This window comes from Crinia signifera, chromosome 6, assembly GCF_055691185.1.
Source record: "Crinia signifera chromosome 6, ASM5569118v1, whole genome shotgun sequence".
Taxonomy (NCBI): domain Eukaryota; kingdom Metazoa; phylum Chordata; class Amphibia; order Anura; family Myobatrachidae; genus Crinia; species Crinia signifera.
In genome coordinates, this window is record NC_139222.1 from 18,574,455 (window position 1) to 18,596,082 (window position 21,628).

Here is a 21,628-nt window from a genome sequence, read left to right on the forward strand (position 1 = left end):
CCCGACGGGTGTCCATGCATGCTTGCATGAAGGTTCTGGGTTCAATGGTGTCGACCTTCGACATGGCGGAATATGCCCAGTTCCACTCCCGCACACTTCAGAAGGAGATCCTCTCCAAGTGGTCAGGATCCTATCGTTCTCTCCGATCTCAGGTGATAACCTTATCGCCGGCAACTCGTCTCTCTCTCTCGTGGTGGCTCCTAGACCAGAACCTCACGATGGGACGGCCATTTTGGATCCACCAATGGACCCTTCTCACCACGGATGCCAGCCTCCGCGGTTGGGGAGCGGTCACTTGCCAGAGGTCATTCCAAGGACTTTGGTCTACATCGGAGGCCAAGCTTCAAATCAATGCAATGTCCTCGAACTGAGGGCGGTCTTCCGAGCTCTTTGCCTGGCAGAACCCTGGCTGAAGGGTCATCCGGTGCAGGTCCAGTCGGACAATGCGACCACGGTGGCTTATATCAACCACCAGGGTGGCACCCGCAGCCGGGCAGCAATGGTGGAAACATCCCGCATCTTTCAGTGGACGGAGAAGAAGATTCCTGCTCTATCAGCGGTCTTTATACCGGGAGTCCAGAACTGGGAAGCGGACTTCCTAAGCCGTCAAACACTGAATGCCGGCGAATGGTCCCTCCATCAGGAGGTGTTCCAGATGCTGGTACGTCGGTGGGGCTTACCCGAAGTGGACCTGATGGCCTCTCAGCACAACCACAAGGTTCCCCTTTACGGATCCAGGGCTCGCGACCCAGCCGCCATCTTGGTGGACGCCCTGTCCGCTCCGTGGCCGTTCAGGCTGATGTACGCCTTCCCACCATTCTCCCTTCTATTGCGACTGATTCGCAAGCTGAAGGCGGAAGGGGGCACATTGATCCTGGTGGCTCCGCATTGGCCCAGACGAGTCTGGTTCTCAGATCTTCAGGCTCTGTCGGTGGCCCCCCCGATTCGTCTGCCGTTGCGTCAGGACCTTCTCTCTCAGGGTCCGTGTCTGCATCCAGATCTGAGGCGCCTGGCTTTGACGGGGTGGCTATTGAAACCTCCCTCTTGAGATCTAGGGGGTTTAATGCACGAGTAATCTCCACCATGCTTAGAGCGAGGAAGGCTTCCTCGGCGAGGGCCTATCATCGTGTTTGGAGGGCCTACTTTGTTTGGTGTAGGACTCGCCACTTCAATCCTAAGTCTTATCGCCTGGCTCGGATCCTATCTTTCTTACAGAAGGGCCTGGAGGCTGGATTGCGCTTATCTACCTTGAAGGTTCAAGTCTCTGCTTTGTCCATCTTGTTTCGCCGAAGATTAGCACTTTTGCGGGATGTCCGCACATTCCTGCAGGGGGTTTTGCACATCCAGCCTCCCTTTGTTCCCCCGGTTGCTCCTTGGGACCTTTCACTTGTGCTATCTGCGCTTCAGAAACCACCATTTGAACCATTGCGGTCAGTGGACCTGTGTTGGCTCACCTGGAAAACGGTTTTCTTATTGGCAATAGCATCAGCCCGGAGGGTGTCCGATCTGTCTGCCCTGTCTTGTAAGTCCCCTTTCCTGGTTTTGCATAATGACCGGGCGGTCCTTCGTACTGTCCCTTCTAACTTACCAAAGGTGGTGTCCAGTTTCCACGTTAACCAGGAAATCGTGGTTCCGGCCTTTCAGGGGTCAGATGCGTCTCCGAATCAATCCTCCTTGGATGTTGTCCGGGCGTTGCGCATCTACGTGCGCCGCTCTCGGTCCTTTCGCAAGTCGGACTCGCTCTTTGTGCTGTATGGCTTTCAGAAGCGGGGATGGCCGGCCACTAAACAGACTATTGCCCGCTGGCTTCGTTCTGTCATCAGGCAGGCATACCTGGGCGCCTCCCTTCCGGTTCCGGCTGGTATCCGGGCACATTCCACCAGGTCTGTGGGGGCGTCTTGGGCTGTTCGGGGCGGTGCAACAGCTGAGCAAATTTGCAGAGCTGCGACATGGTCGTCAGCTGCTACTTTCTTGCGTTTTTACGCTTTTGATACGTTTGCCTCCCAGGACTCTGCCTTTGGGCAGAGTGTGTTGGCTGCGGCACAGGCGCGTCCCCACCCATAGGTGGCTGCTTTAGGACGTCCCACTGTAAAGCTGTGGCCCCTGATGTCTCCCGAAGGAGAAAATGAGATTTATGTCTTACCTGGTAAATCTCTTTCTTCGAGGACATCAGGGGCCACAGGGATCCCTCCCTGCCGCGCCTGCTTCAGTTACGTTAAAGTTACGTTTCACTGGTTATATTACTCCTCTGTTGAGGGTACTAACATGTTTCAGAATGTGTCTCTGTGTGGTGCTTCTCTTCCTTCTCCCTTGTCTCCTGCCATGGCTTGTTAAAAAAAACTGAGGTCCTTGGCCTGGAGGCGGGGTATAGGAGGGGAGGAGCCTGACTGCCTGGGAGGCAGTTAAAGTTATCCTCTAGGGTGCTGGAGCTCTCTCCCACTCCTATTACCCACTGTAAAGCTGTGGCCCCTGATGTCCTCGAAGAAAGAGATTTACCAGGTAAGACATAAATCTCATTATCCCGCACCCTCCTCTGTCACTACAGCAGCCTCTTATCCCGCACCCTCCTCTGTCACTACAGCGGCCTCTTATCCCGCACCCTCCTCTGTCACTACAGCGGCCTCTTATCCCGCACCCTCCTCTGTCACTACAGCTGCCTCTTATCCCGCACCCTCCTCTGTCACTACAGCGGCCTCTTATCCTGCACCCTCCTCTGTCACTACAGCGGCCTCTTATCCCGCACCCTCCTCTGTCACTACAGCAGCCTCTTATCCCGCACCCTCCTCTGTCACTACAGCGGCCTCTTATCCCGCACCCTCCTCTGTCACTACAGACTAATGAGGGGAATGTATCTGTCCAGTGGGGGAGTCAGGAGCCATCAGCCCCTATTATACTCCTGCTCTCCCCCTCACATTATGTCACTGTGTGTTACCAGAGATCTGACCAGTCTCCTCCCCACACTCTCTGGTGTATCTCATACATCAGGAGCCATCAGCCCCTATTATACTCCTGCTCTCCCCTCACATCATGTCACTGTGTTACCAGCCCAGAGATCTGACCAGTCTCCTCCCCACACTCTCTGTTGTATCTCATACATCAGGAGCCATCAGCCCCTATTATACTCCTGCTCTCCCCTCACATCATGTCACTGTGTTACCAGCCCAGAGATCTGACCAGTCTCCTGCCCACACTCTCTGGTGTATCTCATACATCAGGAGCCATCAGCCCCTATTATACTCCTGCTCTCCCCTCACATCATGTCACTGTGTTACCAGCCCAGAGATCTGACCAGTCTCCTCCCCACACTCTCTGGTGTATCTCATACATCAGCAGCCATCAGCCCCTATTATACTCCTGCTCTCCCCCTCACATCATGTCACTGTGTGTTACCAGCCCAGAGATCTGACCAGTCTCCTCCCCACACTCTCTGGTGTATCTCCTACATCAGGAGCCATCAGCCCCTATTATACTCCTGCTCTCCCCCTAACATCTTATGAAAACATGAACTTGTGGGGATCCTCTGGGCTAGTATATGCTGCTAGTTTGCCCACACCTACTGTGGGCAGGGAAATGAAAGTACATAAGTGAAGAGGGCCCTGCTCCTTACAGCTTCCAGTCTATAGGTGGAGGGGCGGACAGACAGGGGTGACACAGATCAGAAAGACCGTGATCAAGGAGCATAGAGAGGTGGTTTAGGAAGAGAGCAGTAAAATTATAGTACAGAAAATTGAGATAGGTAAAGGGACTCCAGAGGGTGGGAAGGGGTAGGTGTCATAGGATTGACAAGAAGAAGGTCGATATGGATCAAGGTCGGCACGTTACAAGGTCAGGTGATAGGAAGAGATATTTTGCAACTTTTAGTGAATAAAAAGCCGAATTTGCACATTTTCTGAAATTTGGGCAACCAGCACTGGACCCAAACAGCCAACAGGGTAATGCCGCCGCCATGGGAAACTTTTTCTCGCAAGTTTTCCCAGCCAAAGCATTCATCCCCATGGCTGGTCAGCAACACCCCCCCTCCAGAGTTACCCCTGCCTATGGTGAAGCCCGGGCCGGTGCCCCTGGGTGGTGGGAACCGGCCTGATTGTTTTGTAAAAATAGGCATAACTATTTCTCCTTCGGGAGACATCAGGGGCCGCAGGCTTTACAGTGGGTAGTGGAGCGGGAGTGAGAACCAGCGCCCTAGAGGTTAAACTTCAACTGCCTCCCAGGCAGTCGGGCTCCTCCCCTCCTCCTCCCCTCCTCTATCCCGCCTCCAGGCCAAGGACCTCAGTTTCAGATTTTTCGGGTGCTGGTAGGAGCCAGATGCACCCACTAGAGGGGCTGCTGTTTTAAGAAGCTTAACTTCTTTTTTTTTTTTACACTGACGGCTGTCAGTGACAGAGCAGCAGCACTGGGGGTCTATACAGACCCCTGTGCTGCCAACTCCATCACTCGGGTCCGGCGCTGCATCGCCACTCATGGGTGGGGACCTGCAGCGGCCCCCGGGCACTGGGAAGCAGACAGCCGCCACCAGACGCCGGGGACCACAGTGCTGGGCACAGTGAGTAATGCGCTCCCCGCTGGGAGCGTGTGCGAGTTGCGCAGCGAGGCGCACATAGCGGCTGTTCCATCTGGCGAGGGGGACCGCCGGCTGTGGCTAGCAAGCAGATAGACGAAGGGCTTTAGTTGAAAAACCCCTCCTTCTGCATGATACTGATGAGGAGGATCAGGATGAGGATTATTTGGAGGAGGCCGTCGATGACGCTATTGATGGGGACGCCTGCAATAGAGAGGACCCCCCATCTTGTCGACTGCTATCCTGGCGACGGGGGTGTCTGAGGGGGTGCCAGCAGAAACTCTGATGCCTACTATAGAGTTGATACATCTGGCTGCCCTCTACTTAGGCGAGGCAGCTCTTGATTCCGCTACTCTCTCCTCCACGGTGTCGGCTTCGGCAGTGGCCGCTTGCAGATCCCTATGGTTGCGTTCCTGGAAATCTGACACAGACTCAAAGAAGGCTTTCCTTCGAGGGTTCCCTCCTTATTCGGTCCTGAACTGGATAAAATGGTTGCTACGGTGGCAGCTTCAAAAACTGCCTTCCTACCATCCACCCCTGCTCCACGGCCCCGGGCTCCATTTCAGTCCTTTTGTTTCCAGGGTTGTGGTAGGGGACAGGCCTTCTCCTCCAGATCTTCCCAGAGGGGCAGATCCTCCCGTCCTAGAGGCAGGCGTCCCTGGGCCACCAGACGCCCCAAGCCTGCGCACAAGCCCTCCGCATGACTGGGTGGGCCCCCACCTGGGAAATACCAGGGTGAGTGGTCGTCTGTCTGGGTTTTCGGCTATTTGGCTGGAATCCACAACAGACGCTTGGGGTCAGAGGTGGTCTCTTGGGGCTACTCCTTAACTTTTTGGCATCGCCCACCTAGATTGTTCTTTTCCACGAGTCTCCCATCGGACCTGGAAAAGCGCAGAGCGTTAGAACAATCCGTTCAACGTTTACTCCAAGCAGGCGTCATCGTACCCGTCCCTTTGGCCCAAAGGGGTTCGGGTTTTACGCCAGCCTTTTCCTGGTCAGGAAACCAAACAGTTTCTACAGGCCCATCCTCCACTTAAAGGAGCGCAACAAGTTTGTACGTGTCCCGAAGTTCAGGATGGAGACCCTACGCTCCATTGTCTTGGCCCTTCAGCCAGGGCACTTCATGGCGTCCCTTCACATACAGGATGCGTACTTGCACATCCCCGGCATTTTCAGTTCCTGGCCCTGCCATTTGGCCTATCCACTGCCCCTGTGTATTCACTAAAGTGATGGGCAGCAGTCTGTGCAGCCAGGGTATCCGTATACTCCCGTATCTGGATGACCTGTTGATTCTGTCCCTCCCTGCCGCGCCTGCTTTACTTCTGTTACGGTTAAGTTACGATTACGTTATATTGTTCCTCTGTTGAGGGTACTAACGTGTTCAGAATGTGTTCTGTGTGGTGCTTCTCTTCCTTGTCTCCTGCCTTGACTTGTTAAAAAACCCTTGGCCTGGAGGCAGGGTAGAGGAGGGGAGGAGCCCGGCTGCCTGGGAGGCAGTTGACGTTTAACCCCTAGGGTGCTGGTGCTCACTCCCACTCCACTACCCACTGTAAAGCCTGTGGCCACTGATGTCCTCGAAGAAAGAGATTTACCAGGTAAGACATAAATCTCATTTTTACATTGTTGTGGAACTATAAGTCCCAACAAGCATGTACGGTATGCAGGGACTTGGAGAACTACAAGTCCCAGAATGCGGGGCATTAAAGGGCCTTGTAGTCCTACACCAATATAAATCGTAAAAAATAAAACGGACACCTAAGAAAAGTAAAGTTTTATTACATGCTACAATCACACACTATACGTACCTTCAGAGGTCCGCCGGAGGCCGGTCCTCTTCTCCAGTAGTATCCATGGGTACTTGTTGAAGGATATTATACTCACATGCCGTCTGGTGCTGAACCCTCCGCTCCTTTGGCTGCACGTACCCCGGCTGCACAAGCGGAGGTTGTTTGTTTACAATCTCGGCCCCTCCCACATACCGGGGGTTAGGCCCACCCACCAGACAATGCCCACTCCTGATTGGCTGCTGGCCAGGCCTCAGGAGGGGGAACCCCACACACATGTTCATGACTAAAATTCGCACTTCATCGCATAACATCGCATTTTTCATACCTCAATTCGCATTCCATTAAATTGTTGATTAAATGTCACCCGTTAAGTATAACTAAGTGCTGAGACATCTATGTACATCTGACCCTCAGCTGAAGCAGTTCTGTCTGTTTTCATATAGTACATCTGTTTTGTTTAGATGGGCGCACAAGCAGGAATACCTCGGAGGGAGATCTCATTGTGTCTTCAGACGATAAACTAGAAGATAAGGACAGCATACAAGATCCTCAAGGAGAAAATCCCAATATCTTAATTCCACATCCAGAACTTCCCAGTGCAGATATTTCATCTGGTCCTTTTAGTAATGAGGAACGTTCTCCTGATAATTCAGATATTGCTACACACAGTACAGCTCAGAAAGGTGATACAGTATTATCCTGTGAATTTGTTAAGAGTTCTATACATCAGTCAGTTTTAGTTCTGCCCCAGATATCTCATATAGATGAGAAACCATTCCCATGCTCTAAGTGTAGGAAATGTTTTACACATAAATCCAATCTTGTTAAACATGAGAAAATTCACACAGATGAGAACCCCTTTTCATGCTCTAAGTGTAGGAAATGTTTTACACATAAATCCTATCTTGTTAAACATGAGAAAATTCACACAGATGGGAACCCTTTTTCATGCGCTAAGTGTGGGAAAGGTTTTACATATAAATCCCATTTTTTTGCACATCAGAAAAGTCAAACATGTGAGAGGCCATATCCATGTTCTGAGTGTGAGAAATGTTTTCCATCTAAATCCCATCTTGCTATACATGAGAAAATTCACACAGACGAGAGGCCATTTCCATGTTCTGAGTGTGAGAAATCTTTTAAATGTAAATCACATCTTGTTACACATGAGAAAATTCACACAGGCGAGAGGCCATTTGCATGTTCTGAGTGTGAGAAATCTTTTAAATGTAAATCCAATCTTCTTAAACATCTGAGAAGTCACACAGGTCAGAATACTTATTCCTGCACTGAGTGTGGGAAGTGTTTTATACAGAATTCTCATCTTGCTGTACACCTGAGACAACACACAGGTGTGAAACCATTTGAATGCTCTGAATGTGGGAAATGTTTCATACAAAAATCCCATCTTGTTCAACATCAGAGACAACACACAGGTGCTAAACCATTTCAATGCTCAGAGTGTGGGAAAAGTTTTGCACTCACATCAAGCCTTACTATTCATCAAAGACTACACACAGGTGTGAAACCATTTACATGCTCTGAGTGTGGGAAATGTTTTACAGATAATTCAAATTTTCTTACTCATCTCAGAAGTCACACAGGTGAGAAACCATTTGCATGTTTGGAGTGTGGGAAGTGTTTTGCAGAAAAAAAAGGTCTTCTTTGTCATCAGAGAACTCACACAGGTGAGAAACCATTTCCATGCTCTGAGTGTGGGAAATGTTTTACAATGAAATCAGAACTTGTTAGTCATGAGAGAATTCACACAGGTCAGAAACCATTTCCATGTTCTGAGTGTGGGAAATGTTTTGCAAACAAGCTGTGTCTTCATAGACACCAGAAAGCTCACCTAGGAAAAAGACAGTGAGCTGAACTGTATGTAATAGAGTACAGTCGAAACAAAATATTGGGGGCAATTCAGAACAGCTTAAGCCGGGACAAATTTGTTACCCTGTCCGATGTTTGGGGTTTGCACATGCGCCAATATGCGAATATGCAATCACCCAGAGCGAATGCCTCTGGCCGGTTTCGCACTCGCCGAATGGGCGGGCACGGGGCGGGCAGAGGATGGCACAGTGTTTTTTGGGGCGGGCGGCTGATGTGTCGTCCGCCCCCGATTTCGGCCATCTCCATGCAGACTAAATGGGGCAGGCAGTTTTATTTGCTATGGGTAAAAAAATAATTTGATGGTGAGAGCGACCAGTGAGGGGATTTGGGGGCGGAGAGCATTCGGCGGTGCGACCAATGAATGATTTCTCTTCCTTATGCGAGGGGATTTGGGGGCGGGGAGCATTCGGCGGTGCGGCGTTTACCGGTTTGCTACGCCTTGTATATATGCTGCCTAGGGAACAGGTCTGAGTCCCAGTGTGAAAGCTGTGTAAAGATGGAGCCACTCTAATTAAGGCTGGGTCTGGCGTTGGAATCGCCATCTGCCGCCGGCCATCTGTCACGCTCCCCGTTCTGACGGAGCTCGCCGCCGGTTGCCGCTGCCTCACCGCACTCTCCCCCCCTAACCCTGCCCATCTCCCTGAAGTGGAGGTGGGCAGGGTCCCTGATCCCTGCCGCCGAGTGATTGGGACATGCATGTGAGACCCTCGTACGTCCCAGTCTGATGGCGTCCTTCTTATTTAGCGCTTCCCAGCAGGGACATTCTGGCGGGCGCTGGAGCTGAATGAGAGGGGCTCCATCTGTATATGAGGCCTTGGGGGTAACACTTCAGAGAATCCGTCCCTTGCAAATGCCATGCCATGGACTGGAGATATAGGTATGCATGCATGTATGTGATGTCATATCGGGGTGTATGTATGTGATGTCATATAGAGGTTTATGTATGTGATGTTATATAGGGGTGTATGTATTCGATGTTATATCGGGGTGCACGTATAGCTGCGCTCAAATGCATTTTGTGCGTTTTCTTACTGCACATGCGTTACTCATAGGTGTAGTCCTAACGACTGAGTGTATGTGATATAGGGTTGTAGGCCGGGACCATGCTCCATCTATGGAGAACATTTTGCATTTGGGTATTGGACGCAGCTTCTGTCCTAACCCTCATGGGCTTATTGTCAGGTCATGGACATTGTTCTATTAGAAATGACATGTTCCTATGGACAACCAATCAGAATCTAGCTATTGTTTATTGTGCAGCTTTTAGAAGATAATAGATATTGAATAAAGCTGAAATAATAACATGCGGCCTGTAACAAATGTGTTTTTGGTGTCTCCTGACTCATGTTTTAAGACCACGTTTAAGACGTTAATAAGCCGGGTGTTTCTAGATAAAGACAAATTGAACAATTATGGGGTGCTGGGTAATCGTAGCTGAAGCAAGCGCACGTTACTGCCTTCAGGTGAGAGTAGGAGGTGGGCGGAGTTACCGGGGCTGATGGGGTTTCTGGGTGCAGGGATGCATTGTGCCCATCACTGTTAGCCCCGCCCCCGTCACGGAGGGAAAGCGGCAAATGACGGACTCGGCGCTGACCACACACTACACAGTTATTACTCCTCACCGAGGCTCCTCCTCTCAGTGCTTCCTGTCTCAGCACCTCTGTCCTGCTCTTTTCTTCACACATGGGGCCTAATTCAGACCTGCAATGTTTGCCGATGGACAAAATAATGCTGCACTGCAGATGGGGCAGATGTAATATGTGCAGAGAGAGTTAAATGTCAGTGGGTTTGTTCAATCAAATCTAAATTAGTGTAAGAATAAAGCAGTCAGTATTTACCCTGCACCAAAAAAATATAACTCACCCAAATGTGACTCTCTCTGCACATGTTGCATCTACCCCACCTGCAGCGCAGCACCGTTTTATCCATTTGAATTAGGCCCTATATTCTCCCCTTACACCTCATTATGTCTCCATGTGCACATCCCCTTTAGGCAGCAGTCTGTGACCCCCTCCCCCACTAAAAGTCATGTGGTTGCCATCATAGGCATAACTGTACTCAAGTATTCCAAAATTCAGGGTTTGCAAACTGTGCATGTAGAAAAGTCAATGTTAGTGCAGAGAAACCTGCTTCTGCTTGGCAGTAAACAAGTGGTGAGAGCACCGAACAGCCCACCATTCACTACAATGGAACATAAAAAAGTGGAAAGGATCTGATTTGGGGAGAGCATGTGAGAGCGTCCTGTTAGCGAAGGCAGGTTTTCCAATGACAGCCCACCCTTATTAAGGGAAATAGCATGCTACCCGTGTAGGGCCCAGCAGCCTCGGACATCCAAGGCTGCTGCTTCCACTGTTCACCAATGTTTTATTTTTTTTGTTATAGTGTCAGCCCGCCACCCTCAGCCCCGAGCTTCAGCTCAGTCTGGTGTTCCCCTTTATTGGGGGGGGGGTCCCCACTCCCCTAGGGATTGTGAACCTGCCTGGGCTGATTAGTCAGGGTGATCATTCTTTGGCTGGGGTAAAAAGTGTCCCCCGGCTGTGGCATGACACCGCTGGCTGTTTTGGTTGAGCCTGGTGCTGGTTTCTGAAATATGGGGGACACCTACTAACTTTTCCCCTTTAATCCAGGACTGGGCTAAGAGCCTAGTGCTGGTTATAGAAATACAGGGGAACCCCAGCTCCCCCCCCCCCCCCCCCCCCCCGTATTTCTGTAACAAGGACCGGTTTGTTATACCCGGGCTGGGGGACCTCACGCTGTTTTTCTTCAATTATTTATTTTTCGACTTGTTACACGTTAGAAGCTGGCAAATACGCCGGGAATATTACCGGCCAAATTCACCAGTACGGGGGAGATTTTTTGTCTTTCTTTGAACGGCAGACTAAGTTGATCATGGATAGTTTAACAGAAGCAGGCACGGACCAGTGACATCTGTGCATGGTTCTGTCCCAAAAAATGTGTAAAAGTAAAATAAAAAAAATAAAAACGTGGGGTACCCCTCCTGCCCATAACCAGCCCCGGGCTCAAAGAACCGGTCGTGGTTTAAGAAATTTAGGGGACAGAAAACATAGGGGATCCCCAGGCTTTCTAAAACCAGCACCAGGTGCAAGGACCAGTCCTGGTTCCCAAAATACTGGGGACAAAAAGGTGTGGAAACCCCCGCCCCCCAATATAGGGTGTTGTCCCCCCCCCCCTCCAGAGTTACCCCTCCCCATGCAGAAGCCCAGGGCTGTCTCCGGTGCCCCTGGGCAGTGGGCACCAGCCTGATTGTTGTGTAAAAATAGGCATAACTATTGTTGTGGAACTACAAGTTTCAGCAAGCATGTACGGCATGCAGGGACTTGGAGAACCACAAGTACCAGCATGTGTGGCATTAAAGGGGCCACTGGGTCTTGTAGCTCTACACCATTATACGTACTTAAAGAGGTCCACCCCCGGCCAGTCCTCTTCTCCAGTATTATCCATGGGTACCGGTTGAAGGACAATATACTCACATGCCGTCTGGTGCTGAACCCTCCGCTCCTCTGGCTGCACGTACCCCGGCTGCACAAGCGGAGGTTGTTTGTTTACTATCTCGGCCCCATCCACATACTGGGGGTTAGGCCCACCCACCAGACAATGCCCACTCCTGATTGGCTGTTGCGCAGGCCTCAGGAGGAGGGACCCCACGCACATTCATGACTACAATTCACACATTCTGAAGACTAAAATTTGCACTTCATCGCATGACATCGCATTTTTTCATACCTCAATTCGCATTACATTAAATTGATGATTTCTTAATTTGCTGTTTGAAAACATGCGATATGGTGCGATTTCAGAACCGTACTAAAAATCGCATCCTATTAAATGTCACACGTTAAGTATAACTAAGTGCTGAGACATCTATGTACATCTGACCCTCAGCTGAAGCAGTTCTGTCTGTTTTCATATAGTACATCTGTTTTGTTTAGATGGGCGCACAAGCAGGAATACCTCGGAGGGAGATCTCATTGTGTCTTCAGACGATAAACTAGAAGATAAGGACATCATACAAGATCCTCAAGGAGAAAATCCCAATATCTTAATTCCACATCCAGAACTTCCCAGTGCAGATATTTCATCTGGTCCATTTAATAATGAGAAACGTTCTCCTGATAATTCAGATATTGCTACATACAGTACAGCTCAGAAAGGTGATACAGTATTATCCTGTGAATTTGGTAAGTCAGATTTTGTTAGGCCCCAGATATCTCCTACAGATGAGAAATCATTTCCATGCGCTACGTGCGGGAAATGTTTTACACGTAAAACTCTTCTTGTTAAACATGAGAAAATTCACACAGACGAGAGGCCATTTCCATGTTCTGAGTGTGAGAAATCTTTTAAATGTAAATCCCATCTTGTTACACATAAGAAAATTCACACAGGCGAGAGGCTATTTCCATGTTCTGAGTGTGAGAAATCTTTTAATAGTAAATCCCATCTTGTTACACATGAGAAAATTCACACAGGCGAGAGGCAATTTCCATGTTCTGAGTGTGAGAAATCTTTTAATAGTAGATCCCATCTTGATACACATAAGAAAATTCACACAGGCGATAGGCCATTTCCATGTTCTGAGTGTGAGAAATGTTTTAAATTTAAATCCCATCTTGTTAAACATCTGAGAAGTCACACAGGTGATAATACTTATTCCTGCACTGAGTGTGGGAAGTGTTTTATACAGAATTCCCATCTTGTTGTACACCTGAGACAACACACAGGTGTGAAACCATTTGAATGCTCTGAATGTGGGAAATGTTTCATACAAAAATCCCATCTTGTTCAACATCAGAGACAACACACAGGTGCTAGACCATTTCAATGCTCAGAGTGTGGGAAATGTTTTGTACACACATCGAGCCTTACTATTCATCACAGACTACACACAGGTGTGAAACCATTTACATGCTCTGAGTGTGGGAAATGTTTTACAGATAACTCAAATTATCTTAATCATCTCAGAAATCACACGGGTGAGAAACGATTTTCATGTTTGGAGTGTGGGAAGGGTTTTAAAGAAAAAAAATGTCTTCTTGATCATCAGAGAAGTCACACGGGTGAGAAACCATTTACATGCTCAGAGTGTGGGAAATGTTTTGCACAGAAATCAGAACTTGTTATACATCAGAGAAGTCACACAGGTGAGAAACCAATTACATGCTCTGAGTGTGGGAAATGTTTTGCAAAAAAGCAGTGTCTTCATAGACACCAGAAAACTCACCTTGGAAAAATGTCAGTGAGCTGAACTGCATGAAATCAAGTTCTGTCGATAGTAAATATTGGGGATGATTCATACCCGCTCTGTGCTGGCTGAATTCACTATCCTGTCCGATGTTCGGGGTTTGCACACGCGCGAGTATGCGCATGTGCAAACCCCCAGAGCGAATGTCTCCGAACGGTTTCACACTCACCGAGGTGTTTGCTCCAGGATGGTCTAGGCTCATACTTATTTGCTATGGGTAAAAAAAAAAATCATTCGATGGTGAGAGCGACCATCAAATGAATTCTCTACTGTGAGGTCCCATGCCAGGGTTGTTTTTTTTTGGGGGGGTGGGGGGGTATTCGACGGGGCGGCGGTTACTTGTGCCTATAGACTAGAGAACAGATCTGAATGAGGCCCATTGTGAAAGCTGTGTATATTAATAATGTAAATACCAGATGTCAGATTGCCACATTTAAGTGGCTAGTAGCAGGCCTGCACACTATTTAAATTCATTTTCTCATATGTTCTTTAAGAGAAAATTAGTAGTTTTTAGAGAGAACCCCTATATTTCATTTGAGATTTGGGGGGTGCTGTACCCAACAGTCATAGGCTGAACATTTTATACGAAAAAAAGGAAAAGAAAGGGACTGTTTTGTGGGACGCACACTGATACAATTAAGATAAAACTTAGCTTTTAATAAATTTATTTTCAAATTCCCTTTTAATAATTTGAGGGAAATAGTAGTGAAATAAAGAAGTTAAAATCACGGACACACACAAAACCACATGTAACATACACACATATATAGTGCTCGAAAAATAAAGGAGTGTATTTTAAAACCACAGCGATGTGTTACTGGAAATATTGTATTTATTATAGCACACCCTTGTAGGGATACAGTTATCACTTGTAGCCTTAATTCGCTTGAGTAATCTAGTGATATTCAGATTGGGGAGATTTCAGTTCCTGAGTATATAGTGATTATTAATGTGGATTTATTTATATGAATCAGATGTAATTCAACAGTACTCAGCTGCCACCTAGTGGTGGTTAACTAGCTGGAAATATTCACATCACTATAATCAGATCTTATTCAGGTTACTGTAGCAATAATTTGCTTAACAGGCTATTTTAAACAGATAACCTGACTCTATAGGTGCAGTTCGTTTTCTATAATGCTGCTACCTATCCGTCTCCCCAAGTCTGCCTGCACCCTTAATAGGTATGCAGTACTGCCATTTTAACTGATCATTACAATGGGTTAAATAATGCTAATACATATTCCAGTAAAAATTCTTCCTACACGTGTTTCACTAAACAGCTTTCTCAGGGCCTTGAGAAAGCTGTTTAGTTAAACACGTGTAGGAAGATTGTTTACTGGAATATGTATTAGCATTATTTAACCCATTGTAATGATCAGTTAAAATGGCAGTACTGCATACCTATTAAGGGTGCAGGCAGACTTGGGGAGACGGATAGGTAGCAGCATTATAGAAAATGAACTGCACCTATAGAGTCAGGTTATCTGTTTAAAATAGCCTGTTAAGCAAATTATTGCTACAGTAACCTGAATAAGATCTGACTATAGTGATGTGAAGATTTCCAGCTAGTTAACCACCACTAGGTGGCAGCTGAGTACTGTTGAATTACATCTGATTCATATAAATAAATCCACATTAATAATCACTATATACTCAGGAGCTGAAATCTCCCCAATCTGAATATCACTAGATAACTCAAGCGAATTTAGGCTACAAGTGATAACTGTATCCCTACAAGGGTGTGCTATAATAAATACAATATTTCCAGTAATACATCGCTGTGGTTTTAAAATACACTCCTTTATTTTTCGAGCACTATATATGTGTGTATGTTACATGTGGTTTTGTGTGTGTCCGTGATTTTAACTTCTTTATTTCCCTCAAATTATTAAAAGGGGATTTGAAAATATATTTTTTTTTAAATCAATTTTCTTTTATTGAAGCATTAAAGATCAATGAGATAGAGGTACAATGTGTACAGAGGTATAAACACAGTTCACTTAAAACAAGGTGTTTGTCAACGGTAAAATAAAATAAAATAAAATAGGATAAAATAATAATAATACACGTGACATTTTCACCGTGCAACAGCATTCCACAAAAAGTCAGTGAACATACATGAAAGAAAATAAAGTACAAGGATTATATATAATGGGAATTTACAAGAGGAGCCAGGGTCCACGCCATTTATTACCTCCACTACACGCACTGTCACATCTGAAGAAGTGGAGTTCCAGAGTAAATAGTATTCTATGAGATTGGGGGTCTTGTGCACATACCCTAGTCTCGTACCATAATGTGTTTTTAAAACCGTTTCCAATTTGGCTCTTTAATGTTGGAGATAGGGTGTCAATGTAGCTCTCCCAAGTGTCGAAAAAATTTTCAGTGAACTTTTCTTTTTGTAGAGAAGCTTCAAGCCACTCCATACGGAAAATGTGAAATAATTTGTTTAAGAAAAGTGAGAACGGGGGGGCTGTGGGGTGCAGCCAGAGTTGAAGAATACACTTCTTGGCAACTGCGGATAGGATGATCAGCAGTTTTCGGACCCCTTGCGGGACTCGCGTCCCCTCTGGCATAATGCCAAATATTGCCCATTCAGGTGTTATGGGGAAACTAGACACTAGGTGTTGGGTAGCATGTTTCCAAATTTGAGCCCAAAAGCCCCGGATTATTGGACATTTGAAAATGAATTTATTAAAAGCTAAGTTTTATCTTAATTGTATCAGTGTGCGTCCCACAAAACAGTCCCTTTCTTTTCCTTTTTTTCGTATATAATGTAAATACCAAGCAGACATGGATTTAGTTACAGATAGTATACACCAAGGTATATTACCATCAATGAGTATTGAGAGTGGTTAAATACCCTGGTGCTAAAAGTCCTTATATTACACGTAGAACCCACATGATTTTGAATTTATTTTTATTGTAGTTTGAGGTTTTGGGGTAAAACTGTAGATTCAGTCACTTACAAATGCCCTGTAATGGACTGGAGATATAGGGATCTACTGTATGTATGTATGTATGTGATTTCATTTAGAGGTTTACGTATGTGATGTCATTTAGGGTTGCCCATATAGCACAAATGCATTGCATTCTTTTTCTTACTGCGCTTGCGTTACTCATAGGTGTAGTCATAACGACTGAGTGTACGCGCTATAAGGGGGCGTAGGCCGGGACCATGCTCCGTCTACGGAGAACATTTTGTATTTGGGCATTGGATACGACTTCCGTCCTAACCCTCATGGGCCTGTTTATTGTAAGGTCATGTACACAATGAGGTTATTATTTACTAAGATGACCGTTCTATTGAAAATGACATGTTGCTATGGGTAACCAATCAGAGAATACTTGTAATTTATTTTGCGCCTTCTAGAAGATTATAGATATTGAATAAAGCTGAAATAATAACATGCGGCATGTAATAAATGTGTTCTTGGTGTCTCCTGACTCATGTTTTAAGACTATTTATAAGACTTTAATAAGCCGGGTGTTTCTAGATAAAAGACAAAGTGAAGTTTCATTTTTGTATTAACAATTATCGGTTGCTGGGTAATCGTAGCTAAAGCAAGCGCACGTTACTGCCTTCAGGTGAGGGGAGGAGGTGGGCGGAGTTACCGGTGCTGATGGGGTTTTTGGGATGCATTGTGCCTATCACCATTAGCCCCGTCCCATCATAAAGGGATATCGGCAAATGACGGATTCAGCACTGGCCGCACACTACACAGTTATTACTCCTCACTGAGGCTCCTCCTCTCTGTGCGTCCTGTCTCAGCACCTCTATCCTGTTCTCTTTTCTTCACACATGGGGCCTAATTCAGACCTGAAATGTTTGCAGTTGACAAAACCAGCAGTGCATCCCCCCCCAGTCACCAGTGTGTATACCTCTGACACCCCCACCTACCCACTGACAGTCATGCGATCATAGACATAAATGTACTCAAGTATACCAAAATTCAGGGTTTGCAAACTGCATGTAGAAAAGTTAATGTTAGTGTGGAGAAACCTGCTTCTGCTTCTCTCCTGTCTGCGGGAGGCAGTGAACAAGTGGTGAGAGCACCGAACAGCCCACCCTTCACTACAATAGAACATAAAAAAGTGGAAAGGATCTGATTTGGGGAGAGCATGTGAGAGCGTCCTGTTAGCGAAGGCAGGTTTTCCAATGCAGCCCACCCTTAGTAAGGGAAATAGCATGAGGGTGTATGAGTACCTATTGCCCATGTAAGGCCCAGATGTCATCCCTTAATGCCCCCCATACACTAGGGTGATTTTAAATGAGATTTCAGCAATAAATCGCATGTACAGTGCCCATGGTGCATCGCACCTCCTAGGCCGTACCTGCTACAGGATAAATCTGTTGTCAGGTCATCATTAGTGCCCTCTGCTACGAGAAACAGGGCTTGTCTCCCACTCCTCCCATCCCGCAGTGGCGAGGCCACCTCCTCCCTCCCCCGTACCCCTATCGCCTCGGACATCAAGGCTGCTAGTACTACTGTTCACCAGTCCGACCGCCACCCACAGGTCATGGGTTGTAGGGACAGTCCCGGGCTTTATCTAGGGCTGGTGTTCCCCTCGAGGGGGTACCCCTTTATTGGCGGGATTTGGTCCTCACTCCCCCAGGGACCTGGCCCAGGCTGACCAGTCAGGGTGATCAAGCTTTGACCAGAAGACCTTATGGAAAAAAGTATCCCCGGTTCTGGTATGACACTGCTGACTGTTCAATCCCGGTGTTGGTTTCTGAAACACGGGGGACCCCCACTACTTTTGTCCCCTGTATTTTGGGAACCAGCACTGGGCCAAGAGCCTGGTGCTGATTATAAAAATACAGGGGAACCCTAGCTCCCCCTCCCTTCTGTATTTCTGTAACCAGGACCGGCTCAATGAATCTGGAGCTGGTTATAGCCGGGCGAGGGGACCGTAGGCCTTTTTTTTTTTTTTTCAATTACTTCTTTTTCTACCTGTTAAACTATAGAAACCTGTAAATGTGCTGGGAAAATTAGGAGTAATAGTCTTTTATGTTCGGCTTAATTACCGGGCAAATTCAGCAGTACGGGGGCGAATTTTCGACTTTTGCAATTTTTAGTAAAAAAAAAAAAAAAAAACGGTGGAATTCGCACGTTTTCCAAAACTCGCACATGTAATAGGATGTGAGTTGCAATAAAAATTGCACTTTTTGCTGCGAAAACCGCACATTATGAAATGCCGAATGTTTTTTTTTTTTTTTTCACACTTCAATTCCCATTCAGATGTTTTTCCATTATTATGTATAGAACTTGCAAATGTAATAGGATGGGATTTTTGGTACACCTCAACAGATAGACCAAGTTCATCATAGAGTTTGGCAGAACCAGGCACAGACCAGTGAGATCTGTGCATGGTTCTGTCCCAAAAAATGTGCAAAAGTAATAATAAAAAAAAAAAAAAAAAAAAATGGCATGGGGTCCCCCCTCCTGAGGGATAGGGGAGCCCCAGGACTTCTAAAACCAGCACCAGGCTCAAGGGCCAGTCCTGGTTCCCAAAATAATATTTTAGCAACCAGCACCTGGCCCAAACAGCCAACAGGGTAATGCCACAGCCATGGGACTTTGAGAACCACAAGTCCCAGCATGCGGGTAATTAAAGGGCCCACTGGGTCTTGTACTTCCACACCAATACAAATAGTCAAAAATGAAACGGACACCTAAGAAAAGTAAAGTTTTATTACATGCTACAATCACATACACTATACATACCTACAGAGGTCCGCCGGAGGCCGGTCCTCTTCTCCAGTATTATCCATGGGAACCTGTTGAAGGATAATATACTCACACGCCGTCTGGTGCTGAACCCTCCGCTCCTCTGGCTGCACGTACCCCGGCTGCACAAGCGGAGGTTGTTTGTTTACAATCTCGGCTCCTCCCACATACCGGGGGGCTAGGCCCACCAACCAGCCAATGCTCAATCCTGATTGGCTGCTGGGTGGGCCTTAGGAAGGGGGACCCCACACACATGTTCATGACTAATATTCGCACTTCATCGCATGACATCTCACTTTTTTCATACCTCAATTCACATTCCATTAAATTGATGATTTCTTAATTTGCTATTTGAAAACATGCGATATGGTGCGATTTCAGAACCGTACTAAAAATCGCATCCTATTAAATGTCACCCGTTAAGTGTAACTAAGTGCTGAGACATCTATGTGCATCTGACCCTCAGCTGAAGCAGTTCTGTCTGTTTTCATATAGTACATCTGTTTTGTTTAGATGGGCGCACAAGCAGTAATACCTCGGAGGGAGATCTCATTGTGTCTTCAGACGATAAAATAGAAGATAAGGACATCTTACAAGATCCTCAAGGAGAAAATCCCAATATCTTAATTCCACATCCAGAACTTCCCAGTGCAGATATTTCATCTGGTCCTTTTAGTAATGAGGAACGTTCTCCTGATAATTCAGATATTGCTACACACAGTACAGCTCAGAAAGGTGATACAGTATTATCCTGTGAATTTGGTAAGTCAGATTTTGTTAGGCCCCAGATATCTCCTACAGATGAGAAATCATTTCCATGCTCTACGTGCGGGAAATGTTTTACACGTAAAACTCTTCTTGTTACACATGAGAAAATGCACACAGACGAGAGGCAATTTCCATGCTCTACGTGCGGGAAATGTTTTAAAACTAAAACCAATCTTGTTGTACATGAGAAAGATCACACAGGCGATAGGCCATTTCCATGTTCTGAGTGTGAGAAATGTTTTAAATTTAAATCCCATCTTGTTAAACATCTGAGAAGTCACACAGGTGATAATACTTATTCCTGCACTGAGTGTGGGAAGTGTTTTATACAGAATTCCCATCTTGTTGTACACCTGAGACAACACACAGGTGTGAAACCGTTTGAATGCTCTGAATGTGGGAAAAGTTTTATACAAAAATCCCATCTTGTACAACATCAGAGACAACACACAGGTGCTAGACCATTTCAATGCTCAGAGTGTGGGAAATGTTTTGTGCACACGTCGAGCCTTATTATTCATCACAGACTGCACACAGGTGTGAAACCATTTAAATGCTCTGAGTGTGGGAAATGCTTTACAGATAACTCAAATTATCTTAATCATCTCAGAAATCACACGGGTGAGAAACGATTTCCATGTTTGGAGTGTGGGAAGGGTTTTAAAGAAAAAAAATGTCTTCTTGATCATCAGAGAAGTCACACAGGTGAGAAACCATTGACATGCTCTGAGTGTGGGAAATGTTTTCGAGATACAAAGCATCTTCTCAGTCATAAGAAAAGTCACACTGGTGAGAAACCATTTCCATGCTCCGAGTGTGGGAAATGTTTTGCACAGAAATCGTATCTTCTCCAGCATCAGAGAAGTCACACTGGTGAGAAACCATTTCCATGCTCCGAGTGTGGGAAATGTTTTGCACAGAAATCGTATCTTCGCACTCATCAGAGAAGTCACACTGGTGAGAAACCATTTCCATGTTCTGAGTGTGGAAAAAGTTTTGCATGGAAATCAAATCTTGTTAAACATCAGAGACGTCACACAGGTGAGAACAGATTTACATGCTCTGAGTGTGGGAAATGTTTTGCAAAAAAGCAGTGTCTTCATAGACACCAGAAAACTCACCAAGGGAAAATGTCAGTGAGCTGAACTGCATGAAATCGAGTTCTGTCGATAGTAAATATTGGGGATGATGCATACCCGCTCTGTGCTGGCTGAATTCACTATCCTGTCCGATGTTCGGGGTTTGCACACGCGCGAGTGTGCGCATGTGCAAACCCCCAGAGCGAATGTCTCCGGACGTTTTCACACTCACCGAGGTGTTTGCTCCAGGATGGGCTGGCACGGGGCGGGCAGAGGATGGCACAGCGTTTTATGGGGCGGGTGGCAGATGTGACGTTAGTTGGCCATCTTTTGGTAGACTAAAAGTAAGTCTTGGCTCATACTTATATGCTATGGGTAAAAAAAATCATTCGATGGTGAGAGCGACCATCAAATAAATTCTCTACTGTACGGTCCCATGCCAGGGTTTTTTTTTTTGGGGGGGGGGGGTGTATTCGACAGGACGGCGGTTACCTGTTCGCTAGGCAATTATGTGCTGCCTAGAGAACAGGTCTGAATGAGGCCCATTG

At 46.6% G+C, this 21,628-nt stretch overlaps 1 protein-coding gene across 1 annotated transcript in view; it reads left to right on the forward strand.

Moving 5' to 3' along the window:
- LOC146009536 (uncharacterized) overlaps positions 1-21,628 on the forward strand; it is a 783,885-nt gene that overhangs the window by 36,437 nt on the left and 725,820 nt on the right. Inside the window, 2 exon segments of the mRNA XM_083149979.1 lie at positions 6,807-7,028; positions 12,186-12,434. Coding sequence (XP_083006105.1) covers positions 6,807-7,028; positions 12,186-12,434 — 471 coding nt within the window.